The sequence below is a fragment of the Canariomyces notabilis genome (assembly GCF_033297395.1).
Source record: "Canariomyces notabilis strain CBS 508.74 unplaced genomic scaffold N656scaffold_3, whole genome shotgun sequence".
NCBI lineage: Eukaryota > Fungi > Ascomycota > Sordariomycetes > Sordariales > Chaetomiaceae > Canariomyces > Canariomyces notabilis.
This window is the reverse complement of record NW_027041825.1, coordinates 585,273-609,204: the sequence shown is the minus strand read 5'-3', so window position 1 is coordinate 609,204 and position 23,932 is coordinate 585,273. Positions and strand designations below refer to the sequence as shown.

Below are 23,932 nucleotides of genomic sequence, written 5' to 3'. Positions count from 1 at the left end.
TGAAGAGAAAGAGAATGGAGTGGAGATGTTCCGACACTCGACGAGCACGAGGTTCACGAGAAGCAGACAATTGCACCTGGCGAGAGGTTTTTGTCTAGAGTGTTAGGTTGGCAATGAGCCTTTTTGGAAGAATGTGAGGTCGGAGAGGTGGTCTTCGGGAAAAAGAGCGTTAGAAAAAATTGGTCCGGTAAATCCCGGTTGGACGGAAAGCGAGAGGCACGGGCCACATCTCGATCTTGAATGCTTGGCGGAGTTTGGCAAAGCCGCGACCCCGAACATGAACGATAACGTCAAATTCTACTCCATTGAATATTATACTTGAGCACTACGGTCCGTACAGCTGGCAGAAAACAAGATACAATGAAACCAAAGTGCTCGACTGAACTGATTTTTGCAGTCAGTCCATGACAAGTTGCTGGTGGAGAAACTTGATCGACTACATAGCTGATTTTTTTTCCCTCTTATTAACGTTACTTTTTTCCCTTCGACAAAGCTGCTTCTATTCCTGGCGCAGAAAGGGGCTTTGTGTTCAGTTGGGTGTCAGTTGAGTGCGCTGTGCACTGTCCATTTTGGCCTGGACCTGTCAGGGCAGTCCCTTGGTGCATGTGCCTTGCTGACTCGCCCTGAGGCGTCCGTTATCATTGGACGCTGCAGGAGACGGAATCGCGACACGGCAGGATCCCGCACACTCAGGGTAGTAAGGGTACAGTACGAAGGTACAAATACCGGTACATAGAATCAGTACCTTGGTACTGTACGAAGTAAGGTATCTTTGGTATGCTCACCACAACAATGGCTTATCAATGCTGTTACATGTTGCCTCCGCTGTCCAAAACCCTCTAGACCATTTGATACTTGTCATATCACGCCAGGGCCTTGCGCCGGAGCTCATCGGCCAGCCTCAGAAGATAAAACTCTTTCGCCTCGGCCGGCAGCTTCTGAAAACTATTTGCGATGCGGGCAACATCCTGCCTCCCCTTCTCGTACGCCGCCAGATCTCGATTGCCATACACATCCCTTCCGGCAGCGTAGTGCGTGCTGCCAAGATCCCTAAAGAAGACGTTGACTGCTATGCTCTGGTTTGACGTTGGTGTCGCCGTATGCAGCCATAGCGGAGGCAGAAACAACACATCTCCAGGCGATAGCATGGCCTCGTGAGGGCGGGTTTGCGCCAGCCGCGTCGAATCTAGATTCGAGAAAACGTCTATACCGGAGCTGGATGCACCTGGGGCAAAGGACAGATGCTCAACATCCGAAGGCGGAAAGAGGATGAGGCGTTTAGACCCGCCGATCTGGCAGTAGACATTTGCCATGACCTAGATTCGCTGTCAGAGCTACGAGCCTGAAAAGGTATTGAAAGGGGTTCGGAGGCAAACTTACGTCGTAGTGCAGCCACATGTTCACCGGCCCGGATAGCCTCAACACGGAACTGAAAAGGTTATCTCTCACTAGGGATAGTTGTGAAGGGAGGTCAAAGTCAGTGCTCAGGCCAGGGAAGTCTTCTGCCAACAGTGCCGGTCTCTCGGTTGGCTTCTCATGAGACAGCGCCCTCAAGTACAGCCTGTCGCCTCGTTCAATTCGCCTTGCGAACTCGCCAAACTCGGTTGTGACGTAGCGGAAGTTCTTGGACGTGAAGTCCATGGCCTGGGTTGCAGCTTCATGGATAACAACCTACATAGTACTGTCAGCAAACACAGGCCAGACGGGTGCTGGCTGTGGGGTTTATCACCTTGCGATCACCCCCAACCTTCTCTACAAGGTATTCCAGTGTCCATGCTGAGACGCAATTGCCAAGATCCAAACCTTCTAGCACTACCGGCCGGCCTTCACGGATTATCTTGCGGAACTCGTCTTCCGTCTCAACTCTTAACCTGGCGATGGGTGTGATTCGGCAACTTGCAAGGCCGTCCTCATGTCCCGGATCGGTCGGCAGACTTGGCTCGCCTGGAATTATATCAATCGTGGTCTCGTGTGCCCAGTGGGAGTCCAAGGACCTGCCCATTGGCAAGTCATCGACATTTGCAAGATGCAGGGAATACACCCCCTTATTCCAAAATGTACCCATGGAGAAGCATGTTGCTCCACCCCCGACAATGACAACACTGCTGTCTGGCATGGAAACTGCCGAGTGCCCAACGAATAGGGGTCTTGGGGCCAATTCACTCCCTTCTGGACCGCTAACGACAAAGCGGCGGCCGGTGACGCTGAGCACACCTTCTGATGTTGACAAAACCACGACTTCGTACTGCTGGTTCAGAAGATGGTCCCTGCCAACACCGCCCAGCACTATAAACTCGTCGCCGTGCTGAAGGCAACTTGCGCCGAATCTTGCCAGGAGTTGGCGGGAGAAAGAGTCTCCAACTGACAGGGTCGTGAATTTGATTATGGGTTTCTTCAGGCATGTCAGACTCATTATGTCCCCGACAATGTATAACCGGCGCATTACGTACCTTGATATCTGAGACATCCGCTTCCCACCGTAATATCTGGTTAGAGATAAGACCTTCTTCTAAACCCCCAGCATATATCCCGCTGAAGCGGCCCCCGCCGCTAGCAACTGCGGGAGAAAGCATCGCACCATAGACGGCGGCTGGCTTTTCGCCCCCAACTTCACAGCATATCCAACCTGCGTCCGGGTGATATAAAAGGCAATCCTCATTTGGGGTAGGCTGTCCTCTGCCGCCAACGAGCAAGCCCAGCCCCGAGTCCCCTAATGCTGTGACCGCATGTCGGTACAATGGGGTCGGAAGATCCTGTACGCGTTGCCAAACCTGCTGACTCTTGTCAAAGAGCCAGCAATCCTTGAAAGGGTGCGATGGCGAACCGCGGCCGCCTGCCAGAAGAACGCCATGGCTCCCAAGATCTGTTAGGGTATGACACATCCTACTTGCCGGCCCCACCTCGCACGATTTGAGGGGGGAATCGTACCCAGAAGCACCGCGGGCAAAGATGTCACACGACTGTAACCGCGTTTTGGTCCCCAGCCCTAGCACATTCATGACTAACTGCGGTGTCCCCTCCTGGCAGAGCTGCACGGCTGCTGCAAATCGGCGCTGTCCTCTCTGTCCCGGGCATTCATCAAAGTACAGCGGCGCTGCCGGCTCGACCCTGATCTCGGCGAGATTTGGTATTGAAGGAGCTGGCGTCGAGTGCAGGTTGCTTCCAGCCTTGGCATGGACAACACAGTAATGGCTGGCAAAGAGGGCAAACTCCTCCCACTCGTCGAACGGCTCTACCTCGTCCAGCCAGAGTCGCTCTGATTTTGACAAGAAAATCTCATCGGCCCATGCTTGCCAAAGCGTCCAGACTCGGACCGAATCCCATCCCCTGGACGAGAAGCGCTTGTGCTGATCAGCCACCGTCGGGTAAGTGTGTACTGACTTTAAGGGCGTGTTGAGCTTGCGGAAATGGCTGAGCATAGTCGAGGCGAAAGGATGTTCATCTCCGTCTGGGAGGATCTGCTCCAGCAGGACAAACTCGGCTACCACATATCAGTATTGTGTCGCCTTGCATATGTCAGCGTAAAAGAGAAAAAACGCCTACCTTGTCCAACTGTCGACGCCCACCTAATCACCTCATCTGCTCCCTCTGTCTCCATATACGTGATTGAAACCTCAGCCACGAATATGAATTCGCACTCTGCAAGTTCCCCAACAACCTCTACCAAGCCTTGCTGGACGGTCTTGAGGTCTCTCAGATCGCAACCAAGCTGCGCATACTTGTCGCTCTCAAAGACAACTGGCTTTAGCAACTTCTGTGCCTCCCGCACTCCCGTAAATGCGCCAAGCAGCTCCGGGGTCCTCGCCACAGTCGCCCGTTTTCTCTCGATCAGATCCGGAAAATCGACGTCGACAAACTTGGCATTGCCGCAGTCCTCGGGATAGCGCGTAAGGCATTGCCAGGGAAGGACATCGCTGCAATTCTCATCCTGTCAACCTTTGTACAATACAATAACCGGAATCGGCGGTTCAGCAAGCCGTACCTCCCACAACCGAGATTGACAACGACAGCTCGCCTGCCTCTAGACCGGACCGCCCTCAGAAAATTCCTGACCAGCACGTCAATCGTACGCAGCCGGAGCCAGTAGCCCCTATTGATGAGCGGCGCCCTCCGCTGAAGCTTTTTGACAAAATAGCGGAAAAAGTGCGGCTCATTTGGGTAGTATAGATATTCCACGCTTCGTTTTGAGACGATGCTGCTGTTATTTGTCTGATATGTAAGGCGAGTGAGTTTTGTGAAGATGCGCTTCATTCAAGACGTAGAAAATTCAAGAATTTGGGACCACGCACTGCCATGACCTGATCATCTTGGGCTTTGGCCTGTGCTGTTTTGCCAGGCCTAGCCTTGACATCGCGGGAACGACTACCCTTTTCCGACATTTTAAGTGATCCCTTCTGAAATTGCTGATTGAGTCGATCAGACTTGAACTGCTCTGAGAGGCAGGCTCGGGTTCCGCTCCTCAAAAGTTTTGGGTGTTGATGAATTTCACTCAAGGTTGTGCTGTAACGTACAGTACAATACCATGCTTCGTCCACACTGTCTGTTGAACAGCCCCTGACTCCCTGAGCGCCAACACGAAGCAACAATGCCAATCTATATGTCGCAAAGCTGCCCAAAACGCCAGACCATGCAATACTCCAAGACATTGATACAAGAAACCCACTACACAACAATGCCCCGCTGTGACCACCCTCCCCTTCCCTTCCATGCCCACAAAACCAGCCCACAGGCAATCCACACGCTCGCCGCCATGGCCCAGAAGGCAGGCGCATAGCACGCGGTCCCATAACAGAGATTATCCTGCCCGTCGCCTTCACCAGGCGGAACCGACTTCGCCGCCCCAGCCTGGTACACAGCCGAGTATACCAGCCCCCAAAGGGTGGCTCCGAGCGCGGGGAACATGGCCACAATGCCCCAGTTGGTCGCAAAGTTCTCTACTCCCCAGATGACGGTGGTGATGATGGGCGTGAGACTGAACACGGCGCCGTATCCAGCTCCCACCAAGCCCGACACAATCCAGAACCGTTCCCCATGGCCTTGCATCAATCCCGACGCCAGGCCAACGAGGCCAAGGGAGAGCACCACGGCAAAAAAGAGGAGGAAGACAACCCGCGACACAGAGAAGCGCCTAATACCCGGGATCCGCCCTGCCGGTGCTACCTGTAGATGCCGCGTCTGCGGGCTCGGTGCGAGCAGGTCCGTCAGCGTGCCCGTAAGCAAACGCACAGCGGTGCTGGTGAGGCCGACGATCGAGACGTGAGTGGCTGCTGAGGTCGGCTCACCGACGTAGTGTAGTGTCGGCGGATACAGCGTCTTGATGACGGTGCCCATGTTGTTGATAAAGGCCTCGCCGGGCCCAATCATGAAGAAGAAGCCCAGCGCAAAGCACCACATGGTGTGATCCGTGAGAAACCGCTTCGTCTCCGCGTTCAACACCCACTGCTTCTTCAGCCGTGCCTCTTCCTCGGCGGGGTCCTTCAAGACCGGGGCATCATCGCCATCCTGCAACTCCTCAAACGGATCCTCCCTCTCCGCCACCGTCCCATACCCATTCTCACTCCTTCCAGGCGTGAAAATCGCACTCCCGTCCAGTATCCCGCTCCGCTCCAGCTCCTCCACCGCCTCCTCAATCAAATCCCTCTCGTCCACGATCCTCAGCCCAGCCGCCCCAATCAACCCCACCACCACCAGCAATCCGGCCAAGAACACAAAAAACTTGACCACGTCTACATCCCCAGCATTATCCCTTTCCTTGAACCACCTACTGCCCACCTGGCTAAGCCACATCCCGCTCAAGCCAAAGGCCGCAATAGGCCCCGCAACGGCCAAGCCGCGGAACCTGCCCCGGCCAAAGTTTTTCGCGCACGTAGCCACGGCAGCCATGTACATGGCGCATGTCGCGACACCAATCGCCACAAACGCCAGCACCAGGACGGCATACCACCTCTTGCCTGATCCTCCTCCTCCTCCCTCCACAACCTCCCTGTACGCATGCGCATACCCAAACGCCGCCGCAGCATAACCCGTGCCAAACGCGAAAGCGGCCACGAGGCTCAGCGGCGCGGGGCCAGAGCGGTCGCACGCGTACCCCAGCAGGGGCACGGGCAGGTACATTGCGGCCGAGGCGGCCGAGGCGAGCCCCGTCACCTGGTACTGGGTGTAGCGCAGGCGGGACTGGAAGGTTGCGGCGTAGAGGGAGAAGATTGTGATGGAGCCCGCGCAGAGGGCCGAGAGGAGGGCGGTGAGCAGGGAGATGGTCAGGGTTGTTTGTTTGGAGGCGGCGGCGGTGGAGGAGCGTGGCGTTGGGGCGGGCGACGGGGTCTGGGAGCGGGTCGAGGACGAGCGCGAGCGCGAGGACGGGTAGGGGGATGGAGAGGACGAAGACGGGCTGTTGCTGCGGCTGCGGCTTGCTGGTCCGAGGGTTGACGTGCTGTCGGACTGGAGAGGCTCCGGCCGCTGGAGGAGGAGAGGGGTCGATTCCCCCACGCCGTTGCCGTCGCCGGTGGGCGCGGTGGCAGGATGGGGCGATGTCGAGGACATTTGGATGGTTTCGGGACGAGGGGCGATGGTGATGACTGCGGGGCAGAAGCGGAGGAGGAGGGAGGTCTAATGACCGAGCCAGCCGAGCAAGGCCGGTGCAGGGTTCAGATTCACGATGAACAAGGTGACATCTTAGGATGGAGATCCGTATCCCAAATAGAATGAGTCAACTCGCGAATGATCAAAGCGCGACAACGGAACTCGTGTACGGAGTACAATAAAGGGTTTATGGATCGGCGGTCTATCCTGCAGGTCGGTAATGTCGTCTGGCTGCAACTCTATGATAAGAGCTGCCTTTCCATGTGCCCCAATGATGTTGATGGATGGAGTCTGTCCTGTGACGGATGACCTCAGCGGTTGTCTCTGCGTGTTTGGGACTTTGGGTAAATTGCATTCTTTCGCAGCGGCGAATTCCGAAGCCTCTAAATTGGAATTTGGACATCGTTACGGAGTACGGAGTACGGAGTAACTTACACACTATCGCATCCTTACTCCGTCCTTGCTGCCCTTTGCATCAACTCATCCAATCCACACATCAAACGACAGGATCGTGTCCTTACTATTACACTCATCAGCTTGTCTCACTCAGCTAGGCAAGCCGAAGAGAACGCGCTTCACTGCTGAAGAGACTGGCAATCACCATGAACGGTGCGCGATATGATGATGAAGAGTCTATTGTCTACTTAATAGTGACTACACACTAATGAATACTCGGTCCTCTATCCGATACCAGGCGGTTGCCTCCCCCGAGCCACTCAAAGAGGTAGGTAGTGCCATCTGCTTAAAGTGTCAAGATGACGATGACGACAACTGCAATGGCAATCGCAGCCGCCGATGCTGCCACCGCAATGAGCCAGGCGTCAGAGTCCCCTGGACAGAAGGGTGCGCCGCCCCCGCACATGCTGCACCAGCCAGTGGGAATGAAATCGCCAGAACCCTGCGCCGCCACGTAGCTGAATTGCTGAAACGGCATGACGAAGGACATTCCGCCCGCAGCTCCGGCTCCGCCGGCCGGCCCGTTGGATACCGCGCCGGATGCTCCACCCGACGCGGCGCCGGCCTGGCCGTTGAATACGCCGCCACCGAATGGGCACGCAACGTCGTGGTAAACGAAGCGTACGTAGAGCGTGCAGTTGGAGCTAGCTGTCGTTGAAGCAGCGGTTTGATCGCAAGTAGCTGGATACGGCATCTTGCAGCCGTCATCCGACTCGTACGTGAACAACTCAAACGTCATTGTCGAGCCGGGCTGAGGGAGGAACTTCTTGGGTGTGTATCCACGTCCGTCTTGCGTGAAATAGTCGCTATTCGCGATGGCGGCAAAGGAGATGAATGGCTCCTGCGAGGTGAAAACGAGGTTCAGCTTGCTCTGCTTGCCGCAGGACATCATGTTGTCGACGAAGAAGTTGGCGGTACTTGACACCACAGCTCTCCCGGCGATGCCGCGAATCATGTCGCCCGGCGTGAGCCCGGAGGCGGAAAGGTCTCCGTTTCTGAGCCATTGCTCCTCCACGGCGAGCTGACGCAGTTGGCAGAGGTCGTCCGAGGTTATGAGAAGCTTTGTGTCGTTCTGGTAGTCCCAGTAGTACTCGGCAGCCTCGTATAGGCCGTAAGCATTGGAGAAGTTGGCTTGCTCGAGGGTATATGCATCATGGAACACGCCGTCCCACCAGAGGTCCTGGTAGAATTGTTGAGTGTCGCTGGCATACCCCGTGAACCCAGGGTCGACCCAAACCGAGTCGCCAGACGCGGCGCAGAAGGCAGAACCTTGGACTCTAGGATCGCTGTTAGTCCTAAACATCATGCAATTCATCTCCACGAAAGGCATACGCACATGATGCCGCGCGGGTCTTGCCCCAAAGGAACAGTCGTGATTGGAGGGTATGCCGAGGCCTGGTTCCCGACACCCTGCATGCCAGGACCCTGGATCTCAGAGCCCGCCTGGGGGCCGTTCGTTGCATTATCACTTGACTCTGAGCAGCCGTAGAATGCTCCTGCTGAGTGTGAATAGAGGCCTTTCAAGAACCACTCAGCGCTAGCAACGGTGTAGTTCTCCGTGGGAGCCAGGACTGTGAACTGAGAACTGTTGACGTCGTTGGGCTTGATACCCTCGATGGGTGCAAAGCTGTAGCAGCGGTTCACAGCACCCCCCCGGCAACCTGGTTGCGCGAAATATCGGTTGCGGAACACGCCTCCAAGTGCGTACATCTGTTGGGCCCCACGCTGAGTGAGAGTGGCTGGCGTCGAGGATGTTTGAGGTGTGTGTTCGCCGTGCATGACCTACGATGCCGACGACCACACATGGACTTTTTGTTGGGGTGGTGCTAAGCTGGCTGAGACCAGCGGAAGGGCGAGAATGGCGGCGAGAGCAGCCATGGTCGTTGTCAGACAGGGTCAATATTGGTAGCAATGCAGGATTTGAAATGATGCGGGTGGAATGATAATCAGATGAAGCTCGAATCCAGCTTGAAAAATAGAGTCGACGGGAGCGGGAAGTCGGTCCAGTTCCTCCAGGTGGGATTTTTAATGTGCCAGACCTCAGAGAGCGTGCCTGCTGTGTTTTGCACCGGTCAGTCTTGCCGTGGACGTCGGCCATCATCCTCCTCGTCGTCAAGAAGAGGAAGGTCCCCTGGCCATAAGGTAACTGCCATGCCTTGCTGTGCCTGCCGCGGGTCACAAATTGCAGCTGCGCCAGACCAGCTAGAACGCAACCTTGGAAGGTACGCCTCGCCGTTATTGAGGGAAGGCGCTCAATGTCGTCCATACCTGATGCACTTCCATTTTGCACTGGGCTGGCTGGCCATTCAGGTCTCGGGCAATTGCTCAGTGCTCGAACTCGGAGGCCCCGTCAACGCTAACCCCTGACACGCTGCAAGACATGGCAGCATACCGATTTGATAGTCCGCAACCCGCCGTCCAGGCTTCTCGCTGAACACGACATAGTCAGGTTTCCTCGCGACGCCCTAGGGGGTAGGCATTCGCGGGCATTAGTCCGTTCCGACATGTGGCTAAGGTACCATTTGACGTGAGAACATCGCAATCCAAATCGACGAGAACGGTCCAGGGCCGGGGTGAGTCTCGATAACACGGTCAAATCAGCAGTGTGGCTTAGGTAGAAAGAGGAAACCAAAGAGAGAGAGCCATTCACAAGACTGAATCAGATACTTAGGCGTAGAAGCCACCTCCCAGTGGTGCGCGACTGCAGTCCAGGACCTGGACTCCAGGTGCTGCAAGGCGTGCAATACCATATTGCCCGATTCAGCCAAAGCAATATGGATAAGTTCATCCCCGTCCCCCGATTGGTGCCCAGAGTCTAGGGAACGATAGGGTGGAAAGCACAAGTTCCTCCCCGAAAGAAGTGCAAGGCCCAGCGAGCAGTTGGGTCACCTTGCAGAGTAGCAATCATATATAGAACTGGCACTGCCATGGGAAGGCAAGAAGCTCTGACGACAACAACTCTATTTAATCAATGCCTGATACGACGTATTCAACACGGACGGGAGACTATCCCTCCCGAGACGCACGCTTTGTGGATGGTGCCGTTATTGTTGATCCTGTTTCTGCCTTGACAGCCGAGAAATACGCCAGAGACCGGGCCGGTCTTCGGCTGGGTACTGGTTCCTGACGGTATGCCATCACGGCTGATGTATATCCGGGCTGCCGAACTGGTCGTCATCGCAAACACTGATATCTTGGCGCTGAGGCTGTAGTCATCTAGATGTGATCAGACATTTGCTGTAATCCTAAATGGGTGATGAGGCTTCACCCTCCATCTACCTTGGATCTTCCTAATACGGACAGGCAGTCGCCCGATGCGGCCTTGATTCCGCTCAGATCCGAGCACGGAGCAGATGAATTCCGCTATGCTCTCGCCGGCTTTCGACGCTGTCTTTTTGTAGGCGTGGCTTCCCCTGCTGTGTAAGCCACGTTGGTGGCCACAACCTGCGGCTATATGACGGAGTAAACACAACCGCATTGGATGCTTTTGTTCCCGCCAGCCATCCGAAGACCGGAGTCAATGATCCCAGTGGATAGTTCCCGGCGCTCCTCCCACTACAGATATGAGAGGCTCTATAAGTCTGGACATGGGGCAAAGATGGTGTGTAAGCTCATGGGGTGTCGCACCTGGCCGGGCTACAAGGATGTTAGCTATGTGAAGGTCATATGACCCGGTAGCTCAACCACATTTCAGCCTTCAAACAGCAGCTGGGACGCGGCACGAAAGCCCGGATGAACATCGCCGACTTCGTTGCTAACGCCGCCAATGTTGTCGTTGAAATGCCTGTCGAATCTGTGCGTGCAGCCTCGCCCGTCTCCGGTGCCTACTGTATGGGCTGGATGTTGTGCAGCAAAGCCCTGACCAGTGTGGTCTATTGCTATATCGCAGCTTCTATAAAGCCTGTCAAGTAGTCTTGCTCGTCGAGCTCACTGGAGACCAAGAATCCCTGTTTTCTAGTTCCCTTGCAAAAATAACAGTCAGAGCTGAGCTCCAGCCTGCGATCAAGCTCTCCCGAACAATCTACCAGACGCTCAAGCTCCCTAACAGAGTTGAGGCCCTTTACACTCTCCCGGCATCGTGACATCTTGCCAAGTCCAAGAACTATCATGCCACAAAGCTGCCAGTGAGTTGATACTTGGGGATCCTGGGATATGGTCCAAAGTAGATCCGGTCTGGTCGCTGACAAGGCAGCTCGTCATGTTCCCACCACGAGGCAAAGGAAGAGCAAGATGCCCGCGATGCCCGGCTAGAATCCTTCCAGGCCGAACCGGTTCGCGATGGGAACATCCTCGCAGAGGTGCCTTATCGCCCCCTAGACCCGTTGGCCAGCCCAGAAAGGATGGATGAAAAGATTGAAGAGATTATGCAGCCCTTCGTTGAGAATAGATAGCGTGACTTGCGTAGTCGTTGAGTTTGACTCCCAATCCCCACGACTGGAACAGGATAGGGTCGGAGAAAGGCCCAAGGTCCCGAGGGAGCGGTAGGGGATGGATGTATTCGTGCCAGGTACTGTATAGGCAATAAGATTATAAGAGGGATACCTAGACGATGTAACTAATGAAGGCTTCTCGTTCATATGCTGAAAATCTTGCATGGAATGAATGGAACGGCAGTTGGAATGCTATGTCTAGATGTTATGGTGAGTGGAAGAAAAGGAGAAGACTCACAGAGAGTCTTGGGCAACACCGGCAGATATGAGTGGACCAGGAGCGGAGTTTCCAATTCCAGACTAGACAGATGTCAAATTCAACAAGGTCTCGAGATGCAGACGCTTGTCTGGACTTTCACAATGCAGCAGCAACTCGGGCCATACCGCAGGCAAGGGCTGGTACCAATTCTTGAAGTTGCGGCCATGCTCTGAAAATTGGCCGCATAGCGTTGAGACAGAAAGGGAATTTTCGGCTCAACGCCGGATGCCATACGGCTTCATGTCGGGTCCGATGACTCCGATCTCGTCGTCTCTCAAACACCGACCACCACGAAAACGAAAGAGGTCATGTGGCCGCGGGACGGAAAGTGTTATGGACCCATGATGGACAGAACTTTCGTCAGGAAGATGCAGTGGCGGCCCGATGATGGCTAAACTTCGGGGGCCCTAGCGGATCTAGATTATGTCGTAGATCTGAGCCCGCTCCTAGCGGAGCTCCCGTTCTCGGCAGCCTAGCGTCGCCCCCGGAACAACGACCCACCAGCCCCGGCGAACGGGGTTGGGCGGTTACATGAAGGAAACGGCCCATGATGCCAAGTTGCGTGTGGGTGCTGTTTGAGTTTTGATTAGGTACTATCCCCGCCGTTACCCCAACGTCGTGTTCGCATATTCTTCGGATTTTTGCTGTTCTCTTCACACGAAGGGGCGCCTTGCGGACATGCCTAGTTCGGCTACTTGCGGTGTGAGATGTTGTTTTGGAAGTGAGATCCTTCCAGCAGATGCATGCTGAGCGGATGTGGGATCGGTATTCCAGGGACTCGAATTCAGAAGGCGACATTGTGACAGACGCATACCGGAGAAGGCTGCTCTAGTCTATAAGAGCATTCTCTCCTGCAATTGACTGCTTCTTGATTCCAGTCCAGGTAGCCTATTACGCCCTCTTTTGCCAAATCTAGTCGCAACGTCGTTGTTCAGTCCAGGATGGCGGCCGACATTACCCAAGGGGTGCCTGATGGCGGGTACGGCAGCCCAACGGATAAAGCCCCCAGCGGCCGCTTGGAAGACCCTGAAAAGATGGCGATTTCTGGGGATGCTACCGATGATGATACGGGGACGCCTCCGGCAGAGACCCAAGCGCAGCAACGATGGAACGAATCAGCCGTGAACATATATCGATTCTTTTCCTCCATCTACGCCTTCATTCTGATGGGCATGACCGACGGCGCGGTCGGGGTATGTTAGCCCGAATACTGGAAAGACTCAACCGCCTCGTCTGCTAACATTCGTCAACAGGCTCTCCTCCCATATGTACGCTCTCAGAACCATCGATTCATGTGAAAGGAAAGGCAGGCAAGAGACTAACATGCCTCGACTCAGATCGAAACCTACTACACCATCAGCTACACCGTCGTCTCACTTGTCTTCCTCTCGCCCTTCGTGGGCTATCTGCTCGCCGCGATCCTCAACAATCTCATTCACCACCACTTCGGCCAGGTCGGCGTAGCCGTTCTCGGCCCCGTCTCCCGCCTGGTCGGCATCATCCCGCTCGTCTTCCACCCGCCATACCCGGCGCTTCCCGTGGTGCTCCTCTTCACGGGCTTCGGCAACGGCATCGAGGACAGCGCCTGGAACGCCTGGATCGGCAACATGCAGCGGGCCAACGAGCTGCTCGGTTTCCTGCACGGCGCCTACGGGCTGGGCGCCACCATCGGCCCGCTGATCGCCACGGCCATGGTCACACGCGCCGGCCTGCCGTGGTACACCTTCTACTACGTCATGATCGGCCTGGACGGGCTGGCCCTGCTGCTGCTGACGACGGCGTTTTGGCGCGCCACGGCGAGCGTCCACCGCGCCCAGCACCGCGCGGCCAACGGCGGCAAGCGCACCACCACCCGCACCGTGCTCCGCTCGCCCATCGTCTGGCTGGTGGCCCTGTTCCTGCTTGGCTACGTCGGCGCCGAGGTGTCGCTGGGCGGGTGGATCGTGACCTTTATGCTGCGCGTGCGAGGCGCCGAGCCCTTCATCGCCGGCTTGACCGTCACCTTCTTCTGGCTGGGCCTGACCGTCGGCCGCGTCGCGCTCGGCTTCGTGACGGGCCGCATCGGCGAGAAGCTCGCCATCACCGTCTACCTCTTGCTCTCGATTGCCCTGCAGCTGTTATACTGGTTGGTGCCCAACTTCGCGGCATCGGCTGTCTTTGTGACATTTCTGGGCTTCTTCCTCGGCCCGTTGTTCCCCGCCGCCATTGTGGCTGCCACGAAACTGCTGCCGAGCGATTATCACGTCTCAGCTATTGGGTTTGCCGCGGCGTTCGGGGGTGGTGGTGCCGCGTTGTTTCCGTTTGCTGTGGGAGCGATTGCGCAGAGCAAGGGCGTCGAGGTGTTGCAGCCGGTATGTCTGGCCATATTGGTGTTCATCTTGTTGATGTGGTGGCTGTTGCCCGGCGGGCTGAGGATGGGAGGGCTGGAGAATGCAAGGGATAGCGGCGAGAAGGTTGGAGATGGTTTCCGGAATAGTGTTGGGTGGCTCAGATCCAAGGCAACGGGGAGGAAGCTTGGGTAATGGTGAAAATTCAGCCCATAGGATGGTTGCTAGTGGACAGGTCACTGTTTGGTCGATTTGCCTACTATCTGGATATTGAGTATAAAAACCGGGCATTGGGGGCTACCTACATTTCCATGACTGGCAGGCCGTGATTAGCTCGCCCAAGTGAGGGCATCAACCCAACTCTCAAAGGCACACAGATGTCTCCGTGCTCTTGCCATGTACTGATGGCTTCATGGGAATGGGATTATTCGGCATGAGGGGAAAGCCTGCCCATACGATAGAGGTCGCCGTGGCTCCTCTTCCACCTGGTGTTCCCTATCAGAGCTTGCGAGCTGTAAACGGTTAGCGGGGAAGAAGCATTCCGGGCTATGAGGCAAAGTATGTATTTACCTTGAGCTGGCCCGGACAGTTTGGGTCCTCGGCCGTCTGTTTGACGGTGAATACTATTTCTTTGGCGGATAGGGACAAGGCTAACGAGTCAATGGGTAGTAAATGGCTTCTGGCACAAAATAGCCGAGAGTACGCCGAATGGTCTTGTGCCACGGAGATGCTGGCTTAGCCAGACTGCTGCTGCTGGTGTTGCGGAGACTCAGGGGCTATGTTAGGTAAGGTAGCAAAGGAACACAAGACCGCGGAATAGGTATGTATACAGCTGCTCCAGCACGCCTCTTTCTCCCCTGCCCAGTGATTTCACAGTTAATTGTCGACAGCACTCGTAGTTTCTCCTTCGCCCGAGCTTCCTCCTCGTGCGCTCGCGACATTTAAGCTGTATTCATGCTCATTGACGTGATTCCCTGTTTTGGGTCCTTGTAGAAGGTCAGAAACCTCACAAGGCTGGAGTTCGCTGCTGATATTCATCCGCCTTATCCTTCACGACAATACACTGCAATGACTGCATGTTGTACGGCATCGCCCGCCGAAAAAGACGGGTTCCAAGGTTGGACTGGCTGCGGGCAATACCAGGTAGGTGTAGGTAAGCGAGGTAGACTGGTAGTAATAGCCCCCGCGCCTACCTAGACTCCTAGAGCTGAGAAGTCGGGTACGGTAGTTGATGCAGCCTGCTTTCGGGTGAGTGGAAGCAGGATCTGGAATCTGGTGCTAGTCGCTGAAAGTGGAAACCTGGTTCTGATCAAGGCCCATACTTCGTACAGTACACTAAATATCTAGTCATGCAACTATCCGTACTATGTACGTTATTTGGGTGTCCATTATCTGAATAGGTAACTTATACATTTAATCGAAATACCCGGTTTGGCACGTGGTGCTTGTCCAATTACCTCCGTAGAGCGATAACGTTTGAGAACGGTAATCTCCCAAGTTCCTATCCATCCCAACGTCCGAATGTGGTATTTGTTGTATTGTACACGTTCAAGACAACAGTCCCGGTCTTGCAAAGGGAAATCCGAGTTTGAAGAAAAAATGCTCAACCTACGTGTAAAAATCATAGCAACCGAAGCCGGTTTCAACCAAGAGCGACATCCAGGCGCACCAGTTCGCCAAAGAACAGTTGGCGCCCCACTCAACAGGACGTATCTGAGGAACCGCGATGGCCCCGCACGGCTTCTTCAACGAACCAGTCACTGTCACCACGATACACGTAGGCTACTTAGGGGTTGCAGCCCATTTCCATAGGCCGTGGGTATACGGCTTAGCGATTTTCCAACCGCAAACTTTTAGTTGACTTGAGCAGTAGCTGCCTGGCTGAGGTGTCTCGTTAGGAAGCCGCTAATCTAGCAGACCGCTTACAAGAGTATGAGAACGGCTTGCACCTGCCTCCCTCCGGCTTGAACTTCCCAGGCAGCTGCTCTTACCAAACGCCTGACGATTTTCAAGCCGCTGCCATTTTCCAACCGCTTACTTAAAGGAAGCCGTCGAGAAGCTGACCATAGCCGCTTGCCCCGTCAACCGCAAACTTTCGGTTGAGGGAAATGGGGTTGTGCCGCTAAGTACCGTCACGGTGCGATATGCGAGTTCTGTGTATGCAGGTAGAGTACACACATAAGACGATTAGGCCGGGTTGTCAGTTTTCAGCCCTGAAGTAAGCAGGGAGGCGAAGCCCTACATTACAGGTGTATGTATGTACAGTACAGAGGTACGTCCGTACATACAGTACGGAGTCCTCTAAGTTGTACGCGTGTACTTGTACTGTACAATACCTATTGTCCATATGTCCTTCCGGGCCCCTGGCCTCTCCTCATGCCACAGTTGTAACGCCCTGAATTTCGCGAGAACCTTTTCTTCTTCAACAATCCAACGTACTAAGCTGCCTTGAGCTTGGAACCCTCAGTTTGACCGCCGAAGACGGACCGCTGGGTCTGAAGTCAGTATGCTCAAGATGGGCAGCTCATGATACCATACCCATCGTGCATTCCAAGTGGCTCTGTCCCAAGAAATCGGAATGGCTGATGATCTGCTGAAGAGAAGTCAGCTACCTACGTAACTTCGTACTCCGTACGTAGCGTAGCCTTTCTCAGTCCCCCACGCAGATCTCTCCGCATCATCATTGGTGCGATTGCCGCTCTGGCATTTCAGTGGGAGAAGCGGCAGCCAGGATCGGGCGAGGGACACCGCTCGACATAACTCTATCTCGAGCAAGCGTATTGAGCATTTCCTGGCTTTGCAGATGAGATTTTTTGCTTGCTCCAGAGTCTAACGTCACGCACGCTGCGCCGAGGTTTCGAGAAAGATTCGCGCCGCCCGCGGACCCCAATTGAGGAGTGAGTTACTCCCCTGGTGAGGAAACTGCACAAATGCGGCGTATGATCTCTTCCTAGCTAGAGCCCCCTGGTGGTGCCCAGCTACCTCACTCCTTGCAGATATTGCGACCCTGTGCCAGCGTCTCGTTGTTCCAGAACCTTTCTTCTCCCAAAACCACCCCTCTTTCGCGGACCTTGGACAATACCATTATCACCTTCCGGTCAGCTGCGGTCCGGTCTTGATGGTCTGACGACGACGAAGGACCAATGCGCAGGCCGGCTCAATCATGACGGTCGTCGGTCCTCTGACAACCACATTTCAAGCCCCGTCGAGTTGCACAACACAATTGTACCAGGTCTTTTCCGAAAGCGAGTCCAGTTATGTTCAAGGACCTCTTTTCACCTCAGGCTCCGACTGCTTTCCCAGCGGTTATGATCCCGAGCCGGCGAATTACTACTCGCCCGGCGTCTGCCCGCATGGACACACGGTCGCCTGCTCGAGTCTTGCGTCGGTGAGCACGGAGACGGAGACGGCGGTTGCATGTTGCCCGACGTATGTCAGGTTTCCGAGTCCAGCTGGAGGGAGGATAGAAGCATTAACGTCTGGCGTCACGCAGCGATCTGAATTACAGTTGCCCAGTGCCCACGGCAACTTCACAAGGAGGCTCTCCGCAGATTGTACTAGGATGCACAACTACATGGATAGCCGCCGAGGTTGCACTGCCCGATGTGGTGGTCGTTACCGATGGCACGGCCGGCAGCACAACGACGACATCCGAAACAGCAGGCGGAATCACAGCCTACGCCGTCCGCATCCACTTCAGATCAGGTGATCCGACGCCAGCACCGCGAACCGATGATCCTGTAAGTGCAGTTGCGTGTCTGGTTATCCTCGTAGGAGAGGCCTGCCTATTAACTCAGATGAAAGGGCGGTGTCTCCGGCCTCGCCCAACCTACTTCACCCACAGTACCCATCCCCACACAGCTTTCCATCCCACAGGAAACGTCTCCCTCGCCTAGCGGTCTCAGCACTCCCGCAATCGTTGGTATTGCTGTCGGCTCTGCCGTAGGAGTTCTCTTGGCCATCGGCTCCATGTGCTTCTTCATTAGGCGCCGGCGGAGAAGAAGGCGAGCAGAAACAGAGTTACCGCCACCGCCCCCGGTACCGCCCAAGGAACTTTCGGCAACGCCCGTCTCTTACCGCACCGTCCCCCCACCTTACGAGCTCTCAGAGGAAGCCCTGCCACGACGGCCGTCGACGATCGCTGCCAAGAAGCATCTCTCGGCATCGGTTTCTTCAGCAAGGTCGCCGCTGAGAGAGGAGAGGGAGAGCGGGGTGCTAGGCTACAGGCCCGTCGAACTGGAAGCTGAGTCCCTGTCGCCCGCTAGGCAAGCGTCGTTGCGGAATACAGCTTCGCCCGAGTCAGCGAGCAGCGGGTGGACGGACAAGCAGGCTCGAGGAGCGGCCACGCCGATGCCTTGGATATAGGCGGATGCTGGCTACTTAAGGTTTTTTTATGCGGCAGGGTTTTAGGAAGGCCGCTGCCGGCGTGGCCGACACTTATGGGGAATTTCAACTTGCCTGCTCCGGGCCAGGTCGGGCCGGGGCAATCAGTTCAGGGGGACCGGGAAGGCGGTTACGGTGTTCCCAACACAGTCATTTTATTTCATTTCAGCGACTCCTGGGGAACGGCATGCAAGCATGGGCCACTTGGATGGCTCAAATGGTGGCGGCGTTTTGCAGTGCGCTGTGGATTGGATTTGCTTTCGTCTTCTGATACCTTTGCTGTTTGCTGCATTTATCGCATATCTGCTGGCATGCACCCGAAGAAAGGGATAGCCAAATGATGGCTACTACACCGACCTTGGATCAGGAAATATGTTCGGTTGCATCTTTTTCTGGCTTCTTTCTGCTCCTGCTCACGTTAGGGGCAAGCGAATTAGGAAGAAGGATGAGTATTCGAACTTGATGTCTTCAAGTTAAGAAGTGTATATATAGTGTTAGACGGTCCTGAGTACGAAGGTTGGGGCCAAAAGTTTTCGACAGCTGGAGCTGGTGCCATGCATGTAAACGTGTGAGAAGCAAAAAAGGGATGGGAGACGCACTGTATTTTCTTTGGGAATAGCGCTCCCTCGCAGATCCCACGTGAGCGGGCACTGGAGTGACCCTGTCATTGGCCCTGTAAGTGGGTTTCACTTTAGTGGATTCAGTGGCTAGTTGTAGGTGGCCTGAGCTGATGTGTGCAAACCATACTGTACTGGTGGCCTTGGCAGTCTTGGCAGAAGCAATTTGTCGAAAACTCTGGCCCCAACCTCCGTATGAAAGCCTGATATCCGGGGTCGATGAAGCTATACGATATTATTACATACTTACCTACCTACATTGGCGTTACGTACCGTAACGTTACAACTGCAGCTGTTCTCACCTGTTAATTCCATGCTGCGTTCGGCTCTGCCAAGACAAAAATCCCCGTCACCACCCGTCGCCGCGACAATTTACCACCAAACGCGCATCGCGACAGACAGCCGAACCACAAATCGACGGCGACAAGACGATTACACCAACAAAGAGCCTGCCGCTACATTAATCGATATCAAGAAGCGCCGCCACATATCCCCGTCCTGTCCCGACAATCGGTCCTAAGAGGCAGCTCCTCGAAAGAACCAACCCAACAACCCAGGTAATCTGGGTGCTCGGCGACAAGGCACGAGCCACAACCGTCAGGGGCCGCCAAACAAGGGAAAAGCGACAGACAGAGAGAGAGAGATAATATGAGTTTCGTCCCGATCAACCCGCGTCCGTTCCTCCAGGACCTGGTCAACAAGGACGTGATTGTGCGTCTGAAGTGGGGCGAGACCGAGTATAAAGGGAGACTGGTGGTGCGTCTTCTTCTTTGCTTCTTCCCGTGCAAGATTTGGACTTGGAGTAGGAGTAGGTCGCTGACATTGGAGGGGGTGTGTGTGCAGAGCATCGACAGTTACATGAACATCCAGCTGAGCAACACGGAGGAGTTTATCGACCGCAAGTTCACGGGGGCTCTGGGCCAGGTTCTAATACGGTTTGTTTTCATTTTCCATGCTTGGCCTCCTGGAGGTGTGATGGACTGACTGAATTCTGGCAGGTGCAATAACGTGCTTTATGTGAGGGCTGCGAAAGAGGAAGGGGAGGGCGATAGGGATACTAAGATGGAAGGGTAATCTCATGGCCATTAAAGGGGAAGAATCAGCAAAATGTGGCTAGAACGAAAGGGTTTGCCTGAGGTGGAAGCTACCATCGGAAAGGCGAGACATGTCCCAATCGTCACGAAGCAGAGTGGTTGGATGATATGCGTGGCATGGCATGAATGGGCACCATGCTCTGATGAACAGACTGAGAAGAGGTGACGCCGGGCGAAACTGGCATACGATCATGGCCATGTCACTGAGAGGGGTTCTGGACGTCGTGCCCTCTATGAACCCGGATGGATGATGAGTTTCACATTAGGCTCGCCATAATAAGCCAGCCCTTCATCTGGGCCCTACATCAGACATGCGACTTTGCGACTGCTGTGAAGCTCTGACGCGCCAACCTTAATCCGCGTGTTAGGTTCAACCCATGCATACACCTCAACCAACCACTCATACCACACCCTCGTGTCGTCCGTTTGCCGCCACATGCTGACCTCGAGCTCAGTGTCCTGGGGGAAGTATAGCGGTTTCTAGTGCGTCTTAGTGTCTGAAGTAGCCCTTTAGAGCTGGGGTCTGTAGTAAAAAACTTACCTTGAGCGGGAAGAAGATGGGGAACCATGAAATCATGTCCTTGCTCTTTCGATCGATCTGATTTGGTAAGATGCTGATCTCTACCGGTTCCTTCCCCGCGCCGGTCTGTGAGGAATACAGAACAGATTCAAAGAATCCCGCCAGGCCATGGATGACGCCTCGCGTCGGGCAGACAAACGTCAAGTGGCAATGCCGTGCATTGTGTTCGTTAGTGCCGCTCGAGCCTGACATACTACCTACGCCCGCCGTGGCATACCTGACAGCCTTGCCGTGCTTCGCGGCAAAGTCGTCGGCGCGGTTGATTTCGACAGGGTGAACAAACTCCCAGGCCTGCTGGAACCGGGGATGACCAGGTACGTTTTGGGAGACATAATCAATAGCGAATAGGCGGACCACCCAAGGGGTCTCAAATGCGTTCGGGTCGCCAACCACCCTCGAGCTGATGTCGGCAAAGAGACGGGGCGTAGATATGGGGCTGAGATGGGCGGTATACGAGTGAGGAATGGATATGCCATGGGGTCGGGCAATGTGGTGCTGAATGCCGTCAAGGCACTCGGGCGAAAGTTCGTTGTCGCCAAATGAGCCCAGCAATTCGGTGACCAAGATGTCCACCTTGGCGATGATATCTTCTCTGCCCCTGAGCCGTGGGCCCTCCCACCCCCGCATATCCGTCTTGACGACAGTCACTTGGTTGGCCCATTCGGTCTGGTTTTTCCTCAAAAGGTAGACGTAGGCGTCTTGGTTTTTCTCGACCGCCCATAGCTGGATAGGTGTCCCTGTGCGCTCAGCGGCACGTAGAACCCGTGTTACCAGGGGCCCCCGTCCGGCGCCGGCCACTGTGACAATCAGCTCCGGATTTGAAGGATTTTCGGGCGTCGCCGACGAAGTCGGCTTCTTTAATTCCCTCCATTCTGTCATGGCTTCCGTGATGGCCTTTTCATATTGATCGTATTTCACTGGGTCACCCTCGAACACTTCGTAGGTTGCCGATTCGAGATTGTCCGCCAACGGTTGCAACGGTGGCTGAAGCCAGTCCTGGAAGCTCGTGAGCGCCGGTGACTCCATTGCTGAGAACGGAGGCTGCTGGCGCTCCAGATACCTCATGTACCCGACATGTGCGTTCAGGGCCAGCGACTGAGGCCTTCGGCTATCTCCAAGAGCTTGGCTCGCTTCAGCGAGTGTTGGAAACTCGGAGGTCAGCTTGTCAGAGAGTGCCGCGAGCTCCTCGGGGCTGGGTCCAACATCGCAGAGAACCAACCATGGCACATTCCTCAACCGCATGTAACGGTTGATCATGTCCTGGTGGTGTCTGCTGAGCGAGGGATGTCCAGCTCGATTCAACTGGAAGATTGCTTGACCGATAGTCAAGAAATGGAGCGGCTCTGCAAACCACCGTTCCTGGAGGCTCTTCTCGGGTACCCGACGGGGAATTCGAAGTGCTACAGGAGAGTCAGTATTGAGGGTTGGCTAGATTGTTGGGTGAAGGAGAACAAGCAGCGTCCGGCCTATTCTGATCCCTGACTGTTACGAGGTGGCCCCTTGGGCCGAGGAAGTGGGCGACGTACCAAGAAGTAGTCTCATTGAGTAGTTGCACACGGATCTGATTGCATTCCAAGAATCCCATGCGCTGAAGAGGTCAATTTCCTTCTTGGCGTTCGCTTCGGGTCCCTTCTCCGGGCCAAAGATGTCGGAAAGTGTTTCCAAATTTTCCTCAAGTCCTGGCTCCCTGTACATTGGCATGTGGACGACTATATTGGTCCGGCTTGCAACCTGCATCACCTCCTTGATTGCGCGGGCATATTGAGCGATACCGCGGCCACTCTCATCCTGTCTGGGGCCAGGGACAACGATGGTTCTGGCACCGCAGAAGTTTGCATAGGCAGCTTCCAGGTTCAGGACCTGGCGCGATATGCTCGAGATGTGCGGATCGGCGGAGCATAGGTCGATCCAAGGACTGGAATAACACACAAGGGAGCCGATATAATGGCAGGGGCCCAGCGAGGTGTCCTTGTCGGTGAGGGTTGGGACGACCGGTCCGGGCAGGGACGGGTTGGTGCTCTGGCTGTCTGAGATGCCATGTTCTCGGGCCCACTGCTCCCTCTCCTGGAGGTACTCCCTGTGCAAATCGACAACCCGCTTGAAGAAGTGCTCGTTCGTGATGGGTGCCGTCACAAAGCGAAACTATGTCCGGTCAGCCACATGGGCGCAACAAGGATAGGTGGGTTGCTGTAGCTGCCACTTACTCCACTGTTAAGAACCTGGTTGTACTGTTCCTCGGTCAATGGCTCAAAGCGGTTCGAGTCATGCTGGCCAATGTAGAAGGTTGGGCGGTTCTCGAAGTTATCAGACTCGGGGTTGAGTCTCCCACCAGAGGCCATTTCGGCAACGTGGCTTCCCCAGAATGAGAGAGCACTGAGGTTTGATGAGTACTTGTGATGTATGTATACTGAAGTAGATATGTGGGAAGGATGGCAACAGATCTGCAGGGGGCGATGTATGAAAAGCGGAACGGCACGGGGGCAGAATCACAACCAGATATTCAACCAGGTTGGGAAATGTGTTGGTGAATTGAAGAAATTAGCGTCGGCCTAATCACATGGTGGATATTCAACGGAGTGCATGCTCCCAGCCAGAGAATCCGAAAATAAGGGTCCAAGAAAAGGTTTTGGTTCCGGTGATTGCTACCTATGCGCCTTGTGAAAACCCAACATCGAACCGGACCCTGCCTGGCTCACGTTGGGTAGACACACAATTTGCAAGTGACCGCCAAAAAGGGTGTTCCGGAGACGGTTACGGACGTATCCGTGGTTAGGCAATTGGTCGACTCTGAGCCAAATTAGTTATAGAAAAGTGTTTGATATGGTGTAAACCCTTATATGCAGGTATCCGTACTCGGTTCACCATCTGCTCTGAAGTTGCGTCAAAGCGGAAGACAATTTACCGTAGGCAAGATTTGAAGTATCCTAGACCGACTTACAGGGTATAATTGCTAGAAAGGCTCCAAGACAGTTATTTCTCACTAATGAAGGAAGCTTTAGACAATGAGAAAAGGTCTTAATTGGGAAGCCGAGGCCTAACAGAGCTCGCAGAGTTACCTGGCGAGCCCGGTTAGTAGCGATTATACAAGTAGAGCACATATCCATATTTATGCCCATACAGTGTATAAGGTATGTATTGTATTGTACTGTACGCGTGGGGAGCATACAAACAAGACTTCACAAGGATCTTGAACCTAACGTCTTCCGG

The 23,932-nt window shown here is 54.9% G+C and overlaps 10 protein-coding genes across 10 annotated transcripts; 4 read left to right on the top strand and 6 right to left on the bottom strand.

The window, feature by feature from the left end:
* Window positions 1–651: 651 nt before the first annotated feature.
* Window positions 652–4,466, bottom strand: N656DRAFT_775560 (methyltransferase-like protein). The gene is made up of 7 exons (XM_064814463.1): window positions 4,290–4,466; window positions 3,983–4,209; window positions 3,544–3,914; window positions 2,451–3,481; window positions 1,730–2,392; window positions 1,381–1,671; window positions 652–1,316 (listed from the first exon to the last, which is right to left on the bottom strand). Exons 1-7 carry the CDS (start codon window positions 4,377–4,379, stop codon window positions 864–866), a joined length of 3,126 nt encoding a protein of 1,041 aa, XP_064673202.1. The 5' UTR covers window positions 4,380–4,466; the 3' UTR covers window positions 652–863.
* On the bottom strand, window positions 4,451–6,920 carry N656DRAFT_775559 (MFS general substrate transporter). The gene has a single exon (XM_064814462.1). The coding sequence runs from the start codon at window positions 6,538–6,540 to the stop codon at window positions 4,663–4,665; it is 1,878 nt and encodes a 625-aa protein (XP_064673201.1). The 5' UTR covers window positions 6,541–6,920; the 3' UTR covers window positions 4,451–4,662.
* Window positions 6,921–7,227: 307 nt separating this feature from the next.
* Window positions 7,228–8,586, bottom strand: N656DRAFT_389980 (uncharacterized protein). Its single transcript, XM_064809490.1, has 2 exons — window positions 8,372–8,586; window positions 7,228–8,310 (listed from the first exon to the last, which is right to left on the bottom strand). The coding sequence occupies exons 1-2, from the start codon at window positions 8,496–8,498 to the stop codon at window positions 7,322–7,324; spliced, it is 1,116 nt and encodes a 371-aa protein (XP_064673200.1). The 5' UTR covers window positions 8,499–8,586; the 3' UTR covers window positions 7,228–7,321.
* Window positions 8,309–9,576, bottom strand: N656DRAFT_390003 (uncharacterized protein). The gene has a single exon (XM_064809491.1). The coding sequence runs from the start codon at window positions 9,299–9,301 to the stop codon at window positions 8,573–8,575; it is 729 nt and encodes a 242-aa protein (XP_064673199.1). The 5' UTR covers window positions 9,302–9,576; the 3' UTR covers window positions 8,309–8,572.
* Window positions 9,577–10,212: 636 nt separating this feature from the next.
* Window positions 10,213–10,713, bottom strand: N656DRAFT_389636 (uncharacterized protein). Its single transcript, XM_064809488.1, has one exon. It carries the CDS (start codon window positions 10,511–10,513, stop codon window positions 10,262–10,264), a length of 252 nt encoding a protein of 83 aa, XP_064673198.1. The 5' UTR covers window positions 10,514–10,713; the 3' UTR covers window positions 10,213–10,261.
* N656DRAFT_389645 (uncharacterized protein) lies at window positions 10,658–11,519 on the top strand. The gene is made up of 3 exons (XM_064809489.1): window positions 10,658–10,830; window positions 11,043–11,159; window positions 11,228–11,519. Exons 1-3 carry the CDS (start codon window positions 10,802–10,804, stop codon window positions 11,424–11,426), a joined length of 345 nt encoding a protein of 114 aa, XP_064673197.1. The 5' UTR covers window positions 10,658–10,801; the 3' UTR covers window positions 11,427–11,519.
* Window positions 11,520–12,665: 1,146 nt separating this feature from the next.
* Window positions 12,666–14,246, top strand: N656DRAFT_702609 (MFS general substrate transporter; the record flags this gene model as incomplete). Its single annotated transcript, XM_064811035.1, has 3 exons — window positions 12,666–12,917; window positions 12,978–12,992; window positions 13,062–14,246. 3 exons carry the CDS (start codon window positions 12,666–12,668, stop codon window positions 14,244–14,246), a joined length of 1,452 nt encoding a protein of 483 aa, XP_064673196.1.
* A 2,968-nt stretch (window positions 14,247–17,214) lies between these two features.
* Window positions 17,215–18,852, top strand: N656DRAFT_815834 (uncharacterized protein; the record flags this gene model as incomplete). The annotated part of the gene is made up of 3 exons (XM_064818392.1): window positions 17,215–17,480; window positions 17,560–17,791; window positions 17,856–18,852. 3 exons carry the CDS (start codon window positions 17,215–17,217, stop codon window positions 18,414–18,416), a joined length of 1,059 nt encoding a protein of 352 aa, XP_064673195.1. The 3' UTR covers window positions 18,417–18,852.
* Window positions 18,853–19,635: 783 nt separating this feature from the next.
* On the top strand, window positions 19,636–20,565 carry N656DRAFT_775550 (small nuclear ribonucleoprotein SmF). Its single transcript, XM_064814461.1, has 3 exons — window positions 19,636–19,807; window positions 19,895–19,986; window positions 20,050–20,565. The coding sequence occupies exons 1-3, from the start codon at window positions 19,700–19,702 to the stop codon at window positions 20,123–20,125; spliced, it is 276 nt and encodes a 91-aa protein (XP_064673194.1). The 5' UTR covers window positions 19,636–19,699; the 3' UTR covers window positions 20,126–20,565.
* N656DRAFT_389464 (methyltransferase-like protein) lies at window positions 20,173–23,215 on the bottom strand. Its single transcript, XM_064809487.1, has 4 exons — window positions 22,930–23,215; window positions 22,252–22,867; window positions 20,687–22,125; window positions 20,173–20,625 (listed from the first exon to the last, which is right to left on the bottom strand). Exons 1-4 carry the CDS (start codon window positions 23,062–23,064, stop codon window positions 20,446–20,448), a joined length of 2,370 nt encoding a protein of 789 aa, XP_064673193.1. The 5' UTR covers window positions 23,065–23,215; the 3' UTR covers window positions 20,173–20,445.
* Window positions 23,216–23,932: the final 717 nt, after the last annotated feature.